We start from the raw sequence: 20906 nt of genomic DNA, 5'->3' as shown, positions 1-20906 counted from the left end.
TACTTATATTTTAGAGCCAGGCTGTGTGGGTTTTAATAATGAAGTTCATGATAAGACAAAGACCTATCATTCATGCCAGACAAGGTGTTCTAGTAATAGTGAATAAATTTCTTAGCGTGAGTGACGGACTGACGGTGACTTATAGTGACTAAACTCAAGTTAACACACTACAGAGAAGTCCCTTATCTCCTATGCAAACTAAGCTAGTCTTCTGGGTCTTTCATGCTTCAAAGCCCCAATGCTGCCTAAATATTACCTCAAACTAAGTTTGTAGACCATTTGACACCATATAAATTCCCCTTCAAAGATCATCATTAGAAGTGAGATTAGAAAGACATCGAAAATAACTAGTGCAGGCCATGGCATGACATATCCCCCACTATGTCACTGTTAAATGTTGATTTCCAAAAGAGCTATTATGACGGGATAAATCCCATCAGAAAGAAAAAAGTCTTTTGTTGGTCAGTGCTTAAATCATGGTGATTGTGATACAAAACAAACTACTCAAAATAGATAGAGTGGGTAGCCTGCTGGTGCTCCATTATTGTTGTGATGCTACTAAAATATTCACAAATGATTTTGGCATTGATATTTAGATATAATTGAAAGGCACGCACCAAGAAATTTCCTAGAAGGTGACCTCCCAACATCAAAATACAACACAAAAATGGAAATTTTGCTTTTCCTATTTGTTGCATTGCACTCTGAAGGTATCATAACCAAAGAGCATTCTTCAAAACTAGTTTTCCCTTCAAAACATACATACAAAGCCTGTTTTGACAAAGGATTCGTTTATCATCTTGGGCTTCATTTGGTATTGCAAGTTGAAGTCCACATTGAAGCAGCCCAATTGAGAGTCTTTAGATTTTTACAGACAATCAGGATCATCATGGAATGTTTTACAACCAGGAAAAAAAATATTGGGAAAATTACATTTTTAAAAATATAGGGGTGTAAACCTTATAGTTGTAAAGGTAACATATTAAACCGGAGGTTGTGAATGAAAAGGTAACAAATTGAACTCTACCAATATTAAACTCATGACACCATGCCGCCCGCTTAAATGGAATGAAATTTAATTTGTCACTTTAAACCACATTGTTTAATTTGTTTCACCCCTAAACTATTGGATCAAAATGTAATTTCCCAAAATTATTTGGCAACTAATTATGCATTGTCAATCCCAATTTGAAACCATTTTTCTAACATCTCTCTTGCTCATTTTGATTGCAGTAGGCTTATAGAAAGAATACAGTTCCATGCTTGACTAAATTACAAATCCAACATATACAAGATACAACAGACGTACCCCAAAAAAGAAAAAGAAAAAAAAAACTTGTTGAATGATATATAACATACAAAAGACACACAGACTAATTCTATGATTCTCTTCCATTTGGTTTTGGAGACTGACGAGAATGAGGGTTTGGAGAAGCTTGAGGACCATTTATAATTGATAAGTTCCTCATTGGTTGTCCATTCCTTGGTCTAGATGCTGCCTGCATTCCATTTCCATGGAGAGCATTTGAGTTTGACCGGGCACGATCAGCTTGCATGGTCTGGAAGAAAGATGAAGAGCTGGCCATATCCTTGAGGTTTGGCAGAGGCTTTAGAGCTTCAACGACCTCACTCATCTTAGGTCTGGCTTTAGGGTCTCGGCCAAGGCAGCGGACAGCAAGCTGGGCAGCTTTCTCTGCACCTTTGATTGAGAAGTGACCTTCAAGGCGAGGATCTATTAGCTGGTACAACCTCTTCTTGTCTCCAAGAAGGGGTCTTGCCCATCCAACAAGGCTTTGTTCCCCATTTGGTCTTTTTTTGTCCATGGATCTTCTGCCAGTCAATAATTCAAGTAGGACAACTCCAAAACTGTACACATCGCTCTTTGATGACAGATGTCCTAAACCAATAATCATGTTAGATTTAAGCATCATCAGGTCATATTTTTTAGCAGAATCTACTACTCATACAAGGTTTTAGATAGGTATTAAAGTTGAAAGGCATTAACAGTTAGATTTACTTAAGTAAATTAACCCTTGCTTAGCAAAAGATAAAAAGTAAAGCAACCCTAAGAAATTGAACTGCTTCTATAGGCAATTCCTTCAAAACTGCACCCCTCGCCATATAAATCAACAGACCTTTTATGAAAGACAACAATTCTTTCAAGTGTTGTACCAGTGTAATTAACTCTTGTCACAAGAGAAAAATATGTTAGTTTAATGTAGAAGAATACATAGACAGAAATTCTGCTTACTTCAAAAGATTTATGCCATCCCAGCCACCATGCCACCTCCTCCACTAGTATTTGATTGTGGTTATTACTGTAAATACCAAAGTTGACAGAAGTTTCACCCACCTCTTTTATCCTCATTAACAAAACCCCTTTTCCCTTTTTTTGTTCCTAAGCTAATCCTGCTTTCTACCTTTATATATAACATAATCTTACATGCTCCAAACTATCATTTGGAGCCAAAGATCCCCCTGAAATGAAACACTCACTGGTACAGAAGTCTGAGAACCCACAGCTACTTGTACTACAATATTTCCATATACAATACTTTTAAGTGTTTGCAGCCCTATACCTATGACAACCAGACCTTAGTCCTAAAACTTCAGGGTTGGCTATGACTCCTCAACAGGCTTATTGAGATCGGCCACATGTATTGTTTCCATCATTTCATCCTATCCAAAATCATTTCATTTTATCCTATCCAAAATCATTCTCTTTGTCACCTCCTTAATCGATGCATCATTTTTTTACTACTACTCAAGTTATTTTAGGTCTTCCTCTACATTGTTTAGTTCCCTTGACTTCAAAACAACTCGCTCTCTTCACTAGTGCATTAATCGATCTTCTCTACGCATGACCAAACTATTTCAAGTGACACTCCTTCATCTTTCCATCAACAAGGATCACCCCCATCATGAAGAGAATCTCCTTATTTTGAATCCTATATTTTATTGTATTTCCATTTATGCATCTCAACATTCTCATTTTGACACTAATTTTATGAACATGTTACTTCTTAATAGTCCAACGTTCAGTACCATAGAACATTGCTGGTTTTATAATAGTCTTATAGAAATTTTCCCTTAAATTGAATAGGTATTCCACGATCATACAATATTCATAACGTTCTTCTTCACTTCATTCACCCTACTCTTATCCTATGATTCACATCCTCTTCAATCCTTCATCCTTATGAATTATTTATCCAAGATAGCAAGACTTACAACCCCTTCATCTTTCTTTTTTACTTTTACTAAACGTACATTCCGTGTACACTGTCTCTGTTTAGTCCTACATAGCCAAAAGGTTTTTGATTCTAAAGCATCCCTTCAAATTATTAACTTGACATTATCTTCACATCTAGTTTCATCCACTAAAACTATATCATCAAACAACGTATACCAAGGACCTTCATCTTGAATTGATTTAGTGACACTCCCCCTCCCCTCCTCTCTCTTCCTTTTTCTTGCAATTGAATCAATTCCTTGTATTATAAAAAAAATTTCAAATAGAATAGCTTGACTAAATGACATTTACTTATTATGATTTTTCTGAAAGACTGGAAAAACGAAATGTAAAAGAAAAAAAATTTCATATATATCTATTGACCTTTAGAGACATGCATTGTACTCACTGAACAACATCAACTGGCAGTTGCAGTAAAGGAAACAATAGCACCAACAATTATCATGCCACTAACTTTAATCACACTCACCAGTCAAGACATATTCTGGAGCTGCATAGCCATATGTTCCCATAACTCGTGTTGATACATGAGTTTTGTCTCCCTCTGGACCATCTTTGGCAAGCCCAAAATCTGAGAGCTTGGCATTGTAATCCTAAATATAAATTTTTTATATTTTAGAATAAAATAGCAATAGGGAGTAAAGTGCTATTGCATTAATTTTAGCCACATACCGTATCTAATAAAATATTAGATGTTTTGAAATCACGGTATATGATTGGTCTTTGAGCCTCTTCATGAAGAAAGGAAAGGCCTTTTGCAGCACCAAGTGCAATTTTCATCCTGATAGACCAAGGAAGAGGCAGGGACCCTGCAGAATTTAACATGGTTGTTGCAGGATTACATTAAACATCAGGAATACAAATAAAAATGCCCAAGAGCAGTGGCGGAGCCGCACACAAGAGTGGGGGGGCCAAGGCCCCCCCAAAATTTTAAAAAATTAATTTATAGTATATATATTATTTACATTTTAAAAATTGTAGCATGTAAAAATTGAAGTTGGCCCCCCCCCCCCCAATTTTAAGTCATTTCAATGGTGCTCTTAAAAGAAAGAGAAATTATATTAAAATCATATAAATTAAGATGTTTAACAAATTAAACTATGTAGAAAATGATAAATTTTTGTACATGTTTAATAGAAGAAATACATGACTTTTATATACTCATAAAAATTTAGAAGATGATAAATTCTCTTAGTAAATTAATTTATGTGTGTGTATATGTAGAGGTTTGTCTTAACTATTATATTAGCATCACAACTTGGCCCCCCCAAACCAAAATTTCTAGCTCCGCCCCTGCCCAAGAGCAAATATATATTACAATATGAATGCAATGTATCAGCATGTACAAGATCTCAATGGCAGCACAAACAAATTCAATAACAATTGCCAGTGTCACTCTAGCCATAACCGTAAGTGTCCATGTTCACAAAGTGAGAAAATTCTAAATAGCCAATTCATTGCCCCCCTTTAGTAATTGTTAATGCAAATAACAAAGATTTCAGGCTAATACAAGATCAAAACAAAAGAAAACCTATAATAAATCTCAGTACAGGATCTTTTTAACAGGGCCAGAGCAGTAAGTGGACATGTTGGACCTTCAACTGGATTTTCTTTTTAATCTAAGGATGACTGTTCCATACATATAATTGTTGTAAAAGGTATATATTTCTACCAATGTTACTTCTTTTTTACTAGGATAGTCACAAAACCTTCAAACTAAGCATTTCTTTCATTTGATCACACATTATACATGTATTTAATTTGCAATTGGAGGTTCTTAACTTGGTTTGTCTCAGACAAGAATTATACTTTAATGTATAATCACCCAAAAGTCAATCACACACTTGTGTTTGTAATTAAAACTAAATTACATCACAAAGTGCTGCCACTGAAGACTAAATTTAACTACAACACAAGGTCTATCTCCAAGCAAACTTCCAATTGAATTCGTATGTCCGATTCATTGTCCATGTCAACTACTTCCAGATTTTTTCTATTTTCACAATGGATTAGTTTAAGATCAACCAAAGATATCCAAGATGCAGAAAGACTTCTTAAAGAAAATAAAGTATTTGTCCCATACTTCTGAAAAGATGGTTCTCCAAACTTCCCCGAGGCAGAAACTCATAAACTAGCAACCTTTGATCATCTTCAATGGAGAAACCAATCAATTTAACCAAATGAGGATGGATGAGGTCACCAAGCAAATCAATTTCAGCCTGCAACACAAAAAAAAATTAAAGTTATAACGGAGATGAAATAAATAATATTCTTGTATGTGGTCTACCATCTACCATTTAGCAAAACAAATATCTAAATAGTGAGAGAAACAAATAAAGGCTGTGAGAGGGTTTATACAAGCCATTCTTTATGACCCTGATGTCCATCATGGTTGAGAGTCTTGACTGCAACCGTAAGTCCAGTACCAGGTTTTGCAGGACCAGTGCCATTCTCCTCAATCCAACCTTTGAAGACGCAACCAAACCCACCTTCACCAAGAATACTATCAGGTCTGAAGTTCCTTGTGGCCAACTTTAGCTCATTGAATGTGAACTTCCGAAGTTGAGAAGAAACCTTAAGCTCCTCACTGAATTTTAATGTTGAAGAAATACTTAATTTCGACGTTGATGTAGAACTGAATTTGGAAATAGAAAAAGTGCCATCTGTATTGCTAGTTGTTGTAGAGGACCCTACTGAAGCAACTGGATGGTCTCTGCTTTTCTCATTCACAAAATTGCTCCCCACTGATTTAGAAAAGGACAAATGCACTTCAATGAATGATCAGGTGGGAAACTCATAATGTATGCTATGTGATATAATACCAGCATAGGACTGACATCATGCAAGTTAATTGCTTCATCAATTTGGAACTGGTAGATCAACCAATTGCAATCAAGCAACCAAATCAAAGAAAGTTCAATATGCGCCTAACTAGTTGTTGATCACAATATAATGCAGTTGCTTGACCAAACAAATATAAATGTCAAAAGGACAAACAAAAAGAAAAACATAAAAATGAATAATTTTTACATGATATGGCCTAATTGTTTCAAATACCATTGCCGATGAAACAATATACTTTTAGTAAAATTGCATAGTTTTCAATCACATAGAAATAAGCAAATCTTGCCAAGACCTGTAGCTCAACTGGCACCTCCCGGTGTTTCCTTTGGAAACATCCAGGTTCGAATCCCCACACACCCAAATATTGATGAATAAAAAAACAGAAATATGCAAATCATGGACAGGTTGAAAAATACATGTTTTTAGGAGCTTTAGTTTTTTATTAATAAATCTTTAGATCCAAAGAGCTCTGAAGATCCAATATTTCCACAACATCCAGAAGAACTTATCATGCATCTTAACTTGATCTATCAAAATAAGCAAAGCAAATAAATAAATAAAATTATTTTCAACCCTGAAGCAATACTCATCAAAGAGAAACTTTTGTGTATATATATACCAACTAAAACAAATTAAGGAAACATGGGATTACCAGAATTAGCAGTAGGGCCACTCAAGGAGCTATCAACTTTTGATTTTGAAGATAATAAGCTGCCAAAGAACTTGAAAGTGCTATCCCAACACCCAGACTCTACCTCTCCCCCATCTTTCTTATTCTTTCCCTTTGACTTGCCCACATCCAAAGCCACCTCCTCTTTAATTTCACTAGGCTGCAAAGCCATCTTCAAAAAAATACTTATATAATCAAACTCTCATACCCCAACACCAAAAAAAGATTTCAAATATCAAATCCACATGCAAAACCCATTTCAAACAAACTCATTTCAAATCACTCAACCCCACCAAAAATGCCTACATAAACCAATGGAACACACAAAACAATGTGACAAATATCAGATACAGGTTATAACTGAAATAACCAACCAAGACCCAGTTGTAAAATTTAGTCAAAACTCAGAAAAGGGTCTTCATAGAAGAGAGAGAAAAGAAGGCATGGAAACTGGTAAAGGAGGGTGCTTGAGATAGAGGGAAAGAGTTCCAACACCGGTCAGTTTGGGCAGTTTGGAACATGGAAAACGGGCAGTTTGGGCAAGAGAAAGAGAGATGTCACTGTCTTTGACAACAGTAACCTTTGGCATATTCCCAAGTCATCAAATCCAAAGTAGTACTTCAATAAATTGTTTCTTTTAATATAGGCTATGATATTTTACACCTTGTACAGATTTTTTTTTTTTTTTTTTTTTAAGGTCACCTTGTACAGATTTGGATTCCTATAAAACCAGTCCTTATATGCCACTTCATCACTTAACGTACTTAAACTTCATTGTTTTATAATAAAAAAATAAAAGATAATTATTAAATAGAGATAGAGTTGTATTTTATATATATATATATATATATATATATATATATATATATATATATATATTTAGGAAGCTCCAATGGTAAGAGGACAAAAGCCAAGTTTTAAGTTTTAACTTTGCTGCATGAACCGTGCTTTGTGTTTGTTCTTATATATTCAATTAACAAATTAACAAGAGGGGTAGATGATCCTAAATATAGTGTTAAGTAAAAGAACTGAAAGTGAAATGTTTTTGTTTTATGCAGGCACTTTTCTTTTCTTTTTAATTTCTAAAACCTTTGGTCCTTACATCTAAATAATTTCAATTGATACTCCCATTAAGTATTGTGAAGTTATATGAAGTAATTAGTTTTTAGAGGAGTTGAAAAGGTTTTCTTTTTCTGTTTAATGTTTTGATTGATTAGAGGTAACTTGGAATTAATGGGATTTTTTTTTTTTTTTTACAAAGAGATATTATGAGAATTTGTCATGACAATCTTATTTGAAGATGATCATAACAAAACTATACTAAAACTAAAATAAATAAATAAAACTAACTAATCCTTTCAAGAAATAATGTTTTTAGTGGTTTTTGAAACTTATTTCAAACGTCACTTTCAAAGGGTTTTTTTTAGAAAAAATAATAGCATTTCTTTTTCAAATATATTTAAAATAAAATTAAAGAATTGCTTTTATTTTTTTTATTTTCTTTTTTTTAATGTAGATGAAAACCCACTTTTGAAGTTAAGAGTATTTGCCTGTTTCACTTAGTTTATTATTTGGTTTATTTGACTAATATATAAAAATCTCAAAAACACAACTAGTTTTAACATTTAAATTTATGCTCTTATGGTGTTTTTTTTTAAGCCCTAACTTTTTATGTGCTAATTCTAATAATTAATGTGAATTGAGAAGAAACCATGACAACTGCAATAATATGAGAAACCGTTTAGAAATAGCACTGGTTTAGGATTGGGATGCATTTGACAAATACATTAGTCATCTTTGAAAATTCTTTAATAGGTTGGAATATGTAATTTTGTTAAGAATCTAATAGCAACTCCTCCTTTTCTACTGTTGTAATTATCAACTAATAAAAACAAAAAAACAAACAAAAAAAGTTTTAAGTATTTTCTTTGGGAAATTTCCTAAGACTGTGGAAAGTACTATATTGTTATTTGTTAGACATGGTCTTTGCACTAAAGTCATTCTCGAGAAAAGATTGATTAGATTTAGACATAGATTTTGATTATGTCGTTCCTATTCTGGAATATTAAACCTCCAAAAAATTTCAAATTTCTTCCTCGTGGTCCGTGGAAGAGGAAAAGCGTGTAACTTCTCAGTACAAAAATGAGGGATAAGGGGACATGTTCACGTATCACAAGAGAGAAAAATAAAACTAATTTTATTAAAGTTAATAAATGCTCTAAAAAAATTTGTTTAAAAAATAATTTTCAAAACTTTTTATGAGGAAAAAAAAGTATATAATTTTTTTTTTATAATTTTATATATTTCTCACAAAAATAGTAATAAAAATTTCATAAAATAATCCATTTATAATAAATGCACTAAGGGCAATGGACCCTTGTTTAATTTTTATATATATTTACATTAACGATAGCAATCAAGTTTGTATTCACTTTTTTATCTTTAAAAAAAAATGTATGTATTCTCTTTTGGACGTGACTTTTGTCCAGTACTTCCAATGCACTAAATCCGCTGCGATCATAACACATGTCTAAAAATGGATGCGAGTCATGATCGCAATAGATCCAGTGTCATAGGACACTAGACAGAAGCTATACCCTTCTCTTTTGAGGCTAACAAATTAATATGGTCAATCATGTGAATTCTTTTACACCATTCTTTTATATCTAGAATCATACTTTCTTTCAAATTCAAATCTTTTGTCTCATCCTCTATAGTCTATATACCACCTTATTCTCTATAAATCACAACTTCCCATATGTACACCTACTTTCTTTTTTCTTTTCTTTTTTTTCTTTTTTTAGAAGATATGTACACCTACTTGAGGTGCACTATTATTTTTTGCTATTTTTATTAATGTTATATTATATCTTCTTATATCTATTTTTGTTCCATTGATTTGAATAAACTCATTATTGCTTACCTATTGGTGTATTAATGGCTCTCCTATACACATAACCAAACCATTTAAAACAATTCTCTCTCATCTTTCCTCAGTAAGTCCACAGTCCACCCCCTCTCTTTAAAAGGATTCTTCTTTTCTAGTCTTATCTAGGTTTTTTTTTTAAATATAATTTGTGAGTAATTATATAAGTATACTTTTATTGCCTATTTGGAATTGTTGAAGGAAGAAAAACTTTAAAAATTGAGTTTTATTACATGGTAGAGCACTAGAGCTTTTGCCATATAGAACTCTTAGAAGGTTTTTTTCAACATTTTAAATGTTTGGCAAATTACGATAAACCGTGTTTTAAAGTTTTGAATTTATAACACATTATAAGGGAATTGTAAAGCCTTTTTTTTTTTTTTTAAAGCTTCAAATGTTAGCTTTAGCCATAGTGGAATTGCTAAATGTTTGGCAATTTCTACTTTAAAAAAACTTTAAGAAGGCTCTTAAAGCACTTTTCTAGTATTGCGCCTTTAGAAGTAGAATTTTTGCTATATATATATATATATAGCATTTTAATTGATTGAAAATTATAGAGAATGGTATTTTAGAATCCTAGATTTTTGAAAAATGAACTATAAGTTGTAGAATTTTCTTAAAAACTCCAAATTTCAAATTCAGCCTCAAAAGCATGAATAGAAATTGTCTTTAAAAGTAAAGATTAAAACACTTTTTTTGGGGTGGTGTGGTACACTACTAGACACTAAGGTAATCCTTTATCATTTCAAGATTATCCTTCCCTTCCTAAATGATCCATTTTCCAAACCATATACAAAAATAAATAAATAAACGTACTGTTATATTAAGAAATATATCCTATACTTGTATGAAAGTCATTTGACTATAGTTTAATTTCGAACTGTTTGGTCATTTTCATTTTGGCAATGTCCTAGATTCTCATCTCATATAAAATCCTTACCACTAGAATCAGATCAATTACTTTGATATAAGTTTCTCAAAAAAAAAAAAAAAAAATTTACTTTGATATAATACTCATGCTATAAAAAACTCAAAAGAAAAATGCTATATAGAAAGTTCCCTTTATTCTCTAACCCAATACTAAACAAAAATGAGACTCCTAAGCATGGTACAACGTAGAGAACATTATGCCAAACTAGCTAGTTACCAAATTAAAATAACGCTTGATTCTCAAAAATAAATAATTAAATTGTTAAAATTAAAATTCCACTTGGATTTTGGCTCAAGTATGATTCATGAATAAGGGTATTTCTCAACGAAAAAAAAAAGTATGAATAAGGGTTGAAGTGATGGTAAGTCAATATCAAATAAAACATGACGTGGACTTATTTCAAGGTATCAAATTAATTGTTAGATAATAGCCGCCCATATTGATGTGTCTTTGACATTTATACCTTTCAAAAGGCTGCCCTTTTTTGCGGCTGAGATAACGTTTTAACAGATGAAAGCCACCCCAGATACGTACCATTAAATAACCATCAATTTTCTCAGCAATAAAAAAAAAACCATTAATTTAATTTCCAACTCTTTTTTTTAGTCACATATGAATTCATATACATTGCATTTGCATGCCATAAGAGATGGAATCAAATTTATAATATGATTATTGAAACTTGAACATAAAAAATAAATAACATTGACCTCATATATACATAACTGCATCAAATAATAACATTAACAAGTCAATCCAATAATGAATAAAGAAAACTGATTCCTCAAGTTTATATATAAATGACTAAGAAAAAAAAAGTATATATAATGCCCAATACACTTCCATGGGCAAATTCATTGTAGTGTACATGTGTGTTGATTTGACCTATTTTTAATTCACTATTGGTAAATTCTCAGCTTCATTGAGGCAAGGTACATCTGGAATTATATCACCATTTCTAAGTCCTCTAACATTCTGGCATATAGATGAAGTCTGCGTTCCATCTTCAGTCGAGTGCAAACTTATGTTCCTCATTACAATGTTGTAGCATGGAACTGACTTGCTACATGAAAATTCCACGGCAATTTCTTTATCTGATGTCCCATATATTTGATCGTACACAATATTACTAACACGAACCGCCGATGTCTGAAAATTAAATTTTATTAAAAAAAAAGTGTTAATTTTCTCACTATGAGATTTACATTTTGATTTGAACTTTAATTTCTCATTCAATCTTTTGTAAAAGACTAATTCTAAGTATCACCAAAATTGTATACTAAAGAAAAAAAAAAAGAGGGTTACTTCATTTCCACAGTGCTTGTGAACCTTGTGGTCACAGTAATATTGATCAATGATGATAGGACGAGCTGAATCAATAGATGTGATATGCTCAAAGGTTATATTTCTTGCATGTCCTTTCCCTCCCTGAGCATAAAAGGGCAACAAATATGAAAACTATAATATTGATTATTATAACAAATAAATAAACATTATTTTTGTTACAATAAATCCAAAAATGTTTATTTATTTATTTTTTACAATTTGTTCACAATTATTAATATAGCATATTATGATTGATGGTAATAAAAGTTGTGTTAATTGTAGACTCATATAAAAAAATAATTTACTCTAATTATGACTTATACCACATCAAACAATAGTACAAAATAATGAAAATTTTAAAATGTTTTTAACATTAATCTTTTTATTATAACTTAAATAATCATTAGTCCAAATTTTATTCCATTTTTTTTACAATTTGTTCATAATTATTAATAAGGCATGATTAATGGTAATATTAAGTTGAGTTCATTGTAAGGTATTATAAAAATGATTATTTACTCTAATTATAACTTACCACATCAAACAATAGTAAAAAATATTTTTAACATTAATATTTTTTTTATGACTTAAACAATACTTCTATCTGTAATGATCATAAATTACCTGCCATGTCTTTATTCTAGCTCCATTTGTGGTTCCCGTGAAAGAGACATCCTTGACATGAACAAACTCTACTGTTTCATGCTTTCCATCCTTACCCAGACTTCCAATGCTGAAGAAAGGGGTAAGAAAAAAAAATATAAATTAAATACGTATATAACAATGAGAACATATACTGAAAAAACAAATAAATTAAATACAAGCACAAGAATTTTTAACCTTATTCCATGACCTGGCCCACAATCAATATTGCTGATGTTGATGTGGGACGAGCCATCACCAATCGAAATACAGTCATCACCTGCATTGATTATTACTTATACTAGTCATGAACCCTTATCACCAGAAAAGATACAAACTAAATTGTACATACGCACATCTATCTATCTATATATATATATATATATAATAATGGGTAAAATTGAGATAAAATTCAATTAGATTTTAAATTGGAATTAAATTAGAGTCTAATTTTATGCCATATGTCTCATCTAATTTAAGTTTTTAAATTTTTGTGCCTAGTGAGTTAATTCAATGTAAAAATTAGATTTCAATTAGAGTTTAATTTTGTATCATGTGTCTTATCTAATCTAAGTTTATAAATTTTTATGTCAAATGAGTTAATTTAGTGTAAAAAATGAGGAGTCCAATATAAGTAAACCATAAAAAATATAATTTTTGAATGAATTTATATTTATGAGCCTTTTTTTTGTATAATTAAAAAAAATCAAGTTTATAAGTCATATATATATATATATAGCCAAAGCTAAGAGAAAATCCAATTTAATTCTAAACTGGAGTCTAATTTTGCGCAACATGTCTCATCTAATTTTTAAATTTGTGTATCAAGTGAATTATTATGTGCAAAAATTAAATAGTTTAAATTCAATTAGATTCTAAATTGAATTTTAATTGGAGTTCAATTTTACTCATTTGTTCCGTCAATCTGATTTTTTAATTTTTGTGGCAAGTAAATTATTGAATGCAAAAACAGAAGAGTCTAAATCTAATCAGATTCTAAATTGTTTTTTTGAAGAGAATCAGATTCTAAATTATATATATGTAATTGTGATTGTTTTTAAATGTATCTGTGCATATGCATGAGGTTACACACTAGTGTATATAAAGATGGATGCCTGTTAACTAATTTTTCTTTAAAAATGATATATATATATATATATATATATATATATATATAATTATTGAAGGTTAGGCCTAAAAAATAGGATACCCCAAATAAAAAGTCCAATGATCATCTTAAAAGTATAATTGAGTAGATATAATTATTATCTAACAAAAGACAGATGTAAAATGTAAAAATGAAGATTAGTATTCATGCATTTAAATTAAAAAAGGACAATGATGGTATATGCGAAAAAGAAAGATTCCATGAAGTTTCATACCGGTCCCAATGCTAGTGTTGTATATGATGATGTTTTTGGAATGTTGGATATGAATTCCATCGGTGTTAGGGCTATGCTTAGGGGCTTGGATAGTGAGAGAAGTAGCATTCACCCATTCTGACCTTTCAAAAGCAATGTGCATTTTTGGACTGTCCTCAAAGGTTAGGCCATCAATGTGCACATTGTTGGAGCCTCCTATTACAAAACCCTGCAAATTAAGTGTACCATGCATGAAAATGGGTTGGAGTTAATTAAGAAGGAAAATTAAATAATTTTAATTAAAAAAAATAAAGAAGAAAGAAAGATTTCCATGTTTTTACATCCTCTCGAGGGCTGTAAAATATGAAATTCTGAAATTCAATAAATAAATAAATAACCCATTTGTTTTAAGTTTTAACGGTTTCAAAACCGTACTAATTTTTAGGTACCATTTTCAAACAATTTATTGTGAAAAATAATATATATTTTTTCACAGATTGCCAACCTAATATGAACCTAATTTAACTAAAAAATCTTGAAAATAAACTTAAAATCAGAGAAATGATTTCCTAAATCCTATAATTTAAAAAACTACATAAAGATGTATAAAAATAAAAAATAAATAAAAATGGACCCTACAGCAATTGAAAGAAAGATCAAACATAAGTAGCAACGGAAAGGACAACTTGACGCATTAAAAGAAATTATGTGGGAAAGACAGGTCTTCCATCGAGTAATCGTAATAGAATTAGAAATTAGTCCACATATCAGATGCAGCAGGCCAATCAATGAACCCAACACAGTCACTGGACAGTGGCAGCTCCTGATTTTTGCAGGAACTAGAAACTCAAGGCTCAACAGGAGTGTTTGGGCTTATGAAGCTAAAGATCATCAGGGAGTTATCAGATTTTATGGTGTTGCTAGCAGCAAAGCAAGTACAACTAATGGGGCTGTGCAGGAGGCTTTGATGGAAGCTGTCATCACAGTCAGAAATCATGGTTTTCAAAGGATCCTTGTTTTGACCGACAGCAAGGACTCAATCCAACTTGTTCGTAAATCCAAGAAACCAGCTTGGCAAGAAAGATCTTTCATTGCTGATCTGGATGTTTTGTGTCAGAATGGGTTGGTTTGTAAGCTGTTAGAGGTTCCTAGGATTGTGCTTGATTTTGTATATAATGCTGCAACTCTGGCAGTTAGAATGCCACTTCACCAAAGTTGGGCTGATCCAACATTTTTTGTAATCTGATAACTTTGTATCTTCCTTTTGCAGTATCCAAAAAAAGAAGAAGAAAGAATTAGAAACTGATAAATTAACACCTACGTATGATTGAATACCGCTTATTGCTAAAAATTGAAAATATTATAGCAAAATAATTTTTAAATGTGTGAATAGTATCGTGAGACGCAATTTTAAAATTGTTTTTTTGAACAAAAAAAAAGTAATTTGTGGGTTTCGTGAACAATACACAAGACCCACAAAAAACGCATAAGACAGCTAAAACGCAGACGTTAATCGCCAAACGTTGTATCCAAATGGATACTTAATGTCAAAACCTTATTAAGATTATTTTAAAAATGAAGAAATTAATTAAATAAATCATTTAACCATTATTCTAGCATATTACATATTATACAAATAATATTGAATACTAAAAGTTATGATTTTCCAGAAGTATTGAATCTATTGATGAATTATAAAAATAAAAATTTACAAAATTTTAAATTGTATTACCCAAAGTACCAATAGTAAAACTTTACATAAAAGTTAAAACTCCATTATTTAAGTTTTATGAATTTAAAATTCTATATCAACTAAAATTCAATCATAAAAAAATTAAAAATAAAAGCTAATATTCATTATATATAATAAAATTTATACAGTACTACACCGTACGTACTTATACTAAAGACTCAATATATGTATGTATTGTATTATACATTGTTAATTTTTTTTTTCATGTGAGTCATCAAAATTGTTAATGTACGCTATATAATTAAAGTTTAATGCATCTCACTAATTATTAATATAGTTTTTTATTTTTTTATGTATAATTTTGATTATATATATATACACACACACTAGCATATTATTATTAGAGGATACTTACAGTTGGTTTCCTGCCACAAACCTGCAATGAGAAAAGTTTAATTGAAGTTAGGAAAGACGTAAAACTTCATATATATATATATATATATATATATATATATATATAGAGAGAGAGAGAGAGAGAGAGAGAGAGAGAGAGAGAGAGAGGTTCAATTTATGATTATATATCTTGAAAAGGTAGAATTTTATTTTTCTTCACATCTCCAAATATTCCATATATTCTCAATATCCTTACTCTTTTATTTTGTTTGCATTTCAGACCCCACCACTTTGTTCCCTGTCCATTGATAGTACCAGATCCACGGATAAGGAGACCCTTGAAGTCATGGAATTCGATCCATATATCGCATTTGTCATCAGGGCATTTCCATGCAGAAGGATCACTTGGTGCAATTATAGTGCCGTCAATCTGCATAAATTAAGGTTTAAAAAAATCTCAATAAGTAATTTTTTTAAATCGTTGAATAATGGCCATTTTATCAATTAAAAGAATAATTGTCAACACTTATTATATAGTAAAAAAACTATAATAATCTGTTTTCATTGTTTCAAAAAAAATAAATAATAATAATCAGTTTGACTTGCTTATTCATCAAAATATTTTATATATATGCACTTAATACTTATGTTATAAAATATGAACTGTGTGATTCTAGATGATATCAATGTTTAATTGTAGAATGTATTCGTCTAGACTCTATACCGATTTCCCTCCCACGTTTAAATAACATTGTAAAATAAATAAATAAATGTATATATTTATTTATTTATGAATAATGTAAAATATTTTACATTATAGAAGACATTCCATGCCTTCTTGATTTCCTTTCCACGGCTTTTTGGGTTTAGTTGAAACTTGTAAGAGATTCGAAAGACCTTTTCAATTTTTTTTCTTGCCTGGGTTTGCCTGCCCGGTTACAATCTGAAAATTCTCCCCCTTATTCTTTATTATTATTCATCTTCCAATTGTCAAATTTAAGAAAGCACTCCCACAAACCAAAAAAAAAAAAACTAGTTTGAGAACTATTAGGTAAACATTAATAGAAAACTAGAACAATCTAAGTCTGAGTTTAGATTAGTTATTTTGCAGAAAGACTTATTTAATTATATGTTTAAAGTTGAGAAAAGTACAATTATGTTTAGAAAAAGGGCCAAAATGGCATTTGCCTCTTTCGCCTAAAAGATGTAGCAAAATGTCAATGTTCTAAAACTATCTAGCAAAATACTCTTGTTTTGAAACTCGATTTGATGAAAATCAAGTAATGTGAGAAATTTTATATGGAACTTGAGTTCCATGTATTTTTTTTTTTTTTTAAGTTTGATTTCACATCACTCGATTTTCTAAAAATCGAGTTTTTCATTAAAACTCGTTTTCTAAAAATCGAGTTTAAAATAAAGGTATTTTGTTGGAAAATTTTGGCAAAAGTGACAAATACCCATTTTGGCCTTAAAAAAAGTGAGACTTTAAAAGTTACACATAAAGAAACATGCACCTAAAAAAGAAGGGCTGTATATGTACCTGGACAGTGATATTATTGGATTTGCAATTGCCATTGAAGGTCAAGGGTTGGAGCAAAAAAGTCATCCCTTGAGGAACATGCATGGTGGGGGAAGACATTGAAGATTTGCATGTAGCTTTCCAAGCATCCATAAAAGGCCTTCAAGAAGCAAAAAAAAACATGAATAAGCACATGAGAATGTCACAAAAATACAGTACAATACAACATAATTAACCATATCATAAACCTCATAAGCAAAGACTGCAAAGTCCATTAGTCTAACCTTGGTATCATCAACAAGTCCATCTCCTACAGCTCCATAATCAACCACGTTATAAACCTTTCTTGAATCAATGAAGATGGGACGGGATTGTGTTGATACAAAACATAAAGCAAAAACAAGAACACATAGTAGAAACTTGGCCATGGTTATGCTAGTAGCTAAAGGAAAAATAACGTAAAAACAAAGAAGTGAAGGGTTTGGTTAATAAAATACGTGGGAATTTAAAGTACGTGGTGGCGTTTGGTATGGAGTAATGTTTTAGGATTCCTAGGAATGTTTAAAGATTCCCATGTTTGGTTGCAAATTACGCTAGGGAATCAGATGCCAGGGGAATCCTTAAACCCCTCTCAGTAGGAATGTGGATTCCCTTTAAAACAGGTGGGAATCCAGATTCCCAAACTTAAAAGAAATTGTATTTTTTATAAATTGACAATTTTAACCCTTTTTCCTTATCATTTAAGCAATTAAGATAAATTATAAAACAAATTATCAATATCTTCTCTCTTGTCTTTATCTTTTTCCGCCAAAACAACATAAACAGGATAAATAACTTTGCTAATAGTTATTTTTGTATTATTCTTGTCATTTTAAAATGTTAGATCACAGTTTTAATGAATGTATTGCTAATTAATAGTTTATATAATGTTTTTTATCTATCTATTTAGAGTAAGATATTTTTTTAAGGACTAATTAATAGTTTATATATATTTTTTCATTATTTATTTAAAGGAAGATTTTTTTTTTTTTAAAGGGCTTGGTACTTCACATTCAAATCTAAGGACAAAATGGGAAAAACAAATAATTCATTTAAGATTCTTGGGAATACACCAAACATTATCATCTCACATTCCTGGAAATCTCCTAATGAAACCAAACATAGGAATAGATACATTCCTAGGAATGTGATTTCTAGGAATCACATTCCTAGGAATCTGGATGCCAGGAGTAATGTGGATTCCCCGTACCAAACGCCACATAAATATTTGTAGTGTTTGTAGTATTATTACTACTATGACTCTTACAGAGTAATTTGTATTTGAAACGGGCTATACTAAACGCAGCTTATCTTCACGTAATTTAAATGACGTAACTTGTATTTGAAAAAGATTACACTTCTTTTTGGATTCGCTAAAAGAAAAAGAGGTGAATCGGTTGTTTTGTACTTGGTACTAAATGCAACTCTATTTTTCTTTACGTTTTTTCTTGATAGGTAATCTAAGGGTTGATGGAATATAAAACTACCATCTAAATTGTTAATAATTACAAATATTTTTTTTTATATAGAATAATACAAGTTATTAAGGTGATTTATGTTTATATGTATATAAGTTTAAATGACAAAATATCACTATGCTATATAATGCAGAGTTTCTTTTTCTTTTTACTTTTTTTGGAAAAAGAAAATTATATATATGACACATATTTAAGAATATATATTAATAAAATAAAAAAATTAATAAGAGAATTTGTAAAAAAAAAAAAAATTATTGAATTTGTTTAGTATGTTCTCAAAAAAAATGGTTATAATATTTGATTGCTTTATTCCAATAAAAGAACATTTCTATTTTTTATTTTTATTGAGAACAACAGTTTTAATTAGTTTCAAATAATTGTAACAATTAAAATATTAATATGATAATGTGACCCAAGAAGTCTTAAATATACAAAACTCTTCTATTTTACTATTACACTATTGATCGAATCAGAACTCTAACCATTAAAATGTTAAATACAATAATGTGACCGACAGAATACGTCCTAATAATACAAAGCTCTTACAGTATATTTTGCTATTACATTGTTGAAAGATGAAAAATAGTACGTATAGTTTGCAACATCATGAGGCTAGAGTCTCCAATCGTATTCACTAGTCTTTGTGGACCGTCCTACCTTCACTTTTCTAACTCTATCCAACTTCTAGAATATATTTCGTTAAGGAATCTAATTATTATTGTTACATTATACAAAAGAGAAATAGAGAGGCCAGGTAGAGCTAGATAGGCTTGCGTGGGAACTAGGAAGGAATATCCATCCCATCTGTTTTAGTCCAATTAAACAATCATTTGACTCTGCTTTTTTTCTTTTTAGTTTGGCAATTGACTGTGCTTTTAAGCTTCAACTTTCAAGTTCAAAGGATTAAGAAAGTTAGAGAGAGCATCTAAGGCCAGCTAATTAGTGGGGACGTTTTAACCTTTGATTGAATGATTGTCAGTGAAAGTTGAAGGATTAGGGTAGGGAAGAACCATCCCTACCCTATTGTTTGTGCCTACAATTTTTTTTTTAAAAAAAAAAAACACAAAAGGGAAAAGAACAAACCATCATTGGTAGGAAGTGGGAACTATGAACTCAGTTGTGAATTTTGTGATTGATTTGGATAGATGAATTTAAAGAGAATGTTTTGGAACTTGGTTTTTCGTGACTTGAAAAGTGTATGGACCCCAATTTTTTTTTTTTTAAATTTTTATTTTGTATATCTCTCTCTCCTATGGATGAAATTTAAAGAATGATTTGAACTTTAGGTGAAAATAGCTAAATATATCATCTCAAATTCTTAATATCATAAACAGTTTTTTTTTTTTTTACAAATTCCAAAACTCAAATTATATTTTGTTTTAAATCAGTATCAAACAATTTATTCTAATAATTATTCTTTAAATCCCCTCAAATCCAAACATGACAGAAATAATCCTACACTAGTGTGAAGGAACAGAAATTTTGTGAAAAGATTCAAACTGGATAAAACTATTATCCTCAAGCTGCCAATTGAGTTTAAAGCAATAATAATTAGCACTTGTGATTGCTCTTCTCAATTTTCTGAAGGCCTTTCTCCTTCGCACTACACATTTGTATCAGATTACCAGGTTCCAGAGAATTAGTTTAACCACAAGGACTGGAAAAGTTTATACAACACATAGCCATGGTGTAAGTGAATCCTACCCGAGAACATTGGAATACCAAAACACTAGAAAACATTAAATTTGAATCAAACTTCATGAATAAGGAGTTGCTATACCCAGAGAGAGTGAGAGAGGAAAGAAAAATGTATGAAGTACATGGTGTACAC

General features: G+C 30.7%; 2 protein-coding genes across 2 annotated transcripts; both read right to left on the bottom strand.

Moving 5' to 3' along the window:
- Positions 1-1197: 1197 nt before the first annotated feature.
- Positions 1198-7276, bottom strand: LOC142613356 (serine/threonine-protein kinase PBL36-like). The gene is made up of 6 exons (XM_075785676.1): positions 6750-7276; positions 5612-5997; positions 5337-5472; positions 3926-4062; positions 3723-3846; positions 1198-1897 (listed from the first exon to the last, which is right to left on the bottom strand). The coding sequence occupies exons 1-6, from the start codon at positions 6937-6939 to the stop codon at positions 1380-1382; spliced, it is 1491 nt and encodes a 496-aa protein (XP_075641791.1). The 5' UTR covers positions 6940-7276; the 3' UTR covers positions 1198-1379.
- Positions 7277-11515: 4239 nt separating this feature from the next.
- Positions 11516-17986, bottom strand: LOC142633654 (putative polygalacturonase At1g80170). Its single transcript, XM_075807898.1, has 9 exons — positions 17778-17986; positions 17580-17718; positions 16296-16469; positions 16062-16082; positions 13975-14182; positions 12791-12872; positions 12575-12683; positions 11930-12052; positions 11516-11773 (listed from the first exon to the last, which is right to left on the bottom strand). Exons 1-9 carry the CDS (start codon positions 17984-17986, stop codon positions 11516-11518), a joined length of 1323 nt encoding a protein of 440 aa, XP_075664013.1.
- Between the last annotated feature and the right edge of the window lie 2920 nt (positions 17987-20906).

The sequence above is a fragment of the Castanea sativa genome, chromosome 1 (genome assembly GCF_040712315.1).
Source record: "Castanea sativa cultivar Marrone di Chiusa Pesio chromosome 1, ASM4071231v1".
Taxonomy (NCBI): Eukaryota; Viridiplantae; Streptophyta; class Magnoliopsida; order Fagales; family Fagaceae; genus Castanea; species Castanea sativa.
Note: the sequence above shows the minus strand (reverse complement) of the source record. Positions and strands in the feature narration are given on the sequence as shown.

Coding starts and splice junctions, on each gene's coding strand:
- LOC142613356 (XM_075785676.1), bottom strand. CDS start 6,939: ATGGCTTTGCAGCCTAGTGAAATTAAAGAGGAGGTGGCTTTGGATGTG. Junction 4,063..5,336: donor GGAGAACCATCTTTTCAGAA/GTATGGGACAAA, acceptor TAAATTCTGCAG/GGTCCCTGCCTCTTCCTTGG. Junction 1,898..3,722: donor TCCAGAATATGTCTTGACTG/GTGAGTGTGATT, acceptor TTATTGGTTTAG/GACATCTGTCATCAAAGAGC.
- LOC142633654 (XM_075807898.1), bottom strand. CDS start 17,986: ATGGCCAAGTTTCTACTATGTGTTCTTGTTTTTGCTTTATGTTTTGTA. Junction 16,470..17,579: donor CCAATAATATCACTGTCCAG/GTACATATACAG, acceptor TAATTTATGCAG/ATTGACGGCACTATAATTGC. Junction 16,083..16,295: donor AATGCAAACAAAATAAAAGA/GTAAGGATATTG, acceptor TTCTCATTGCAG/GTTTGTGGCAGGAAACCAAC.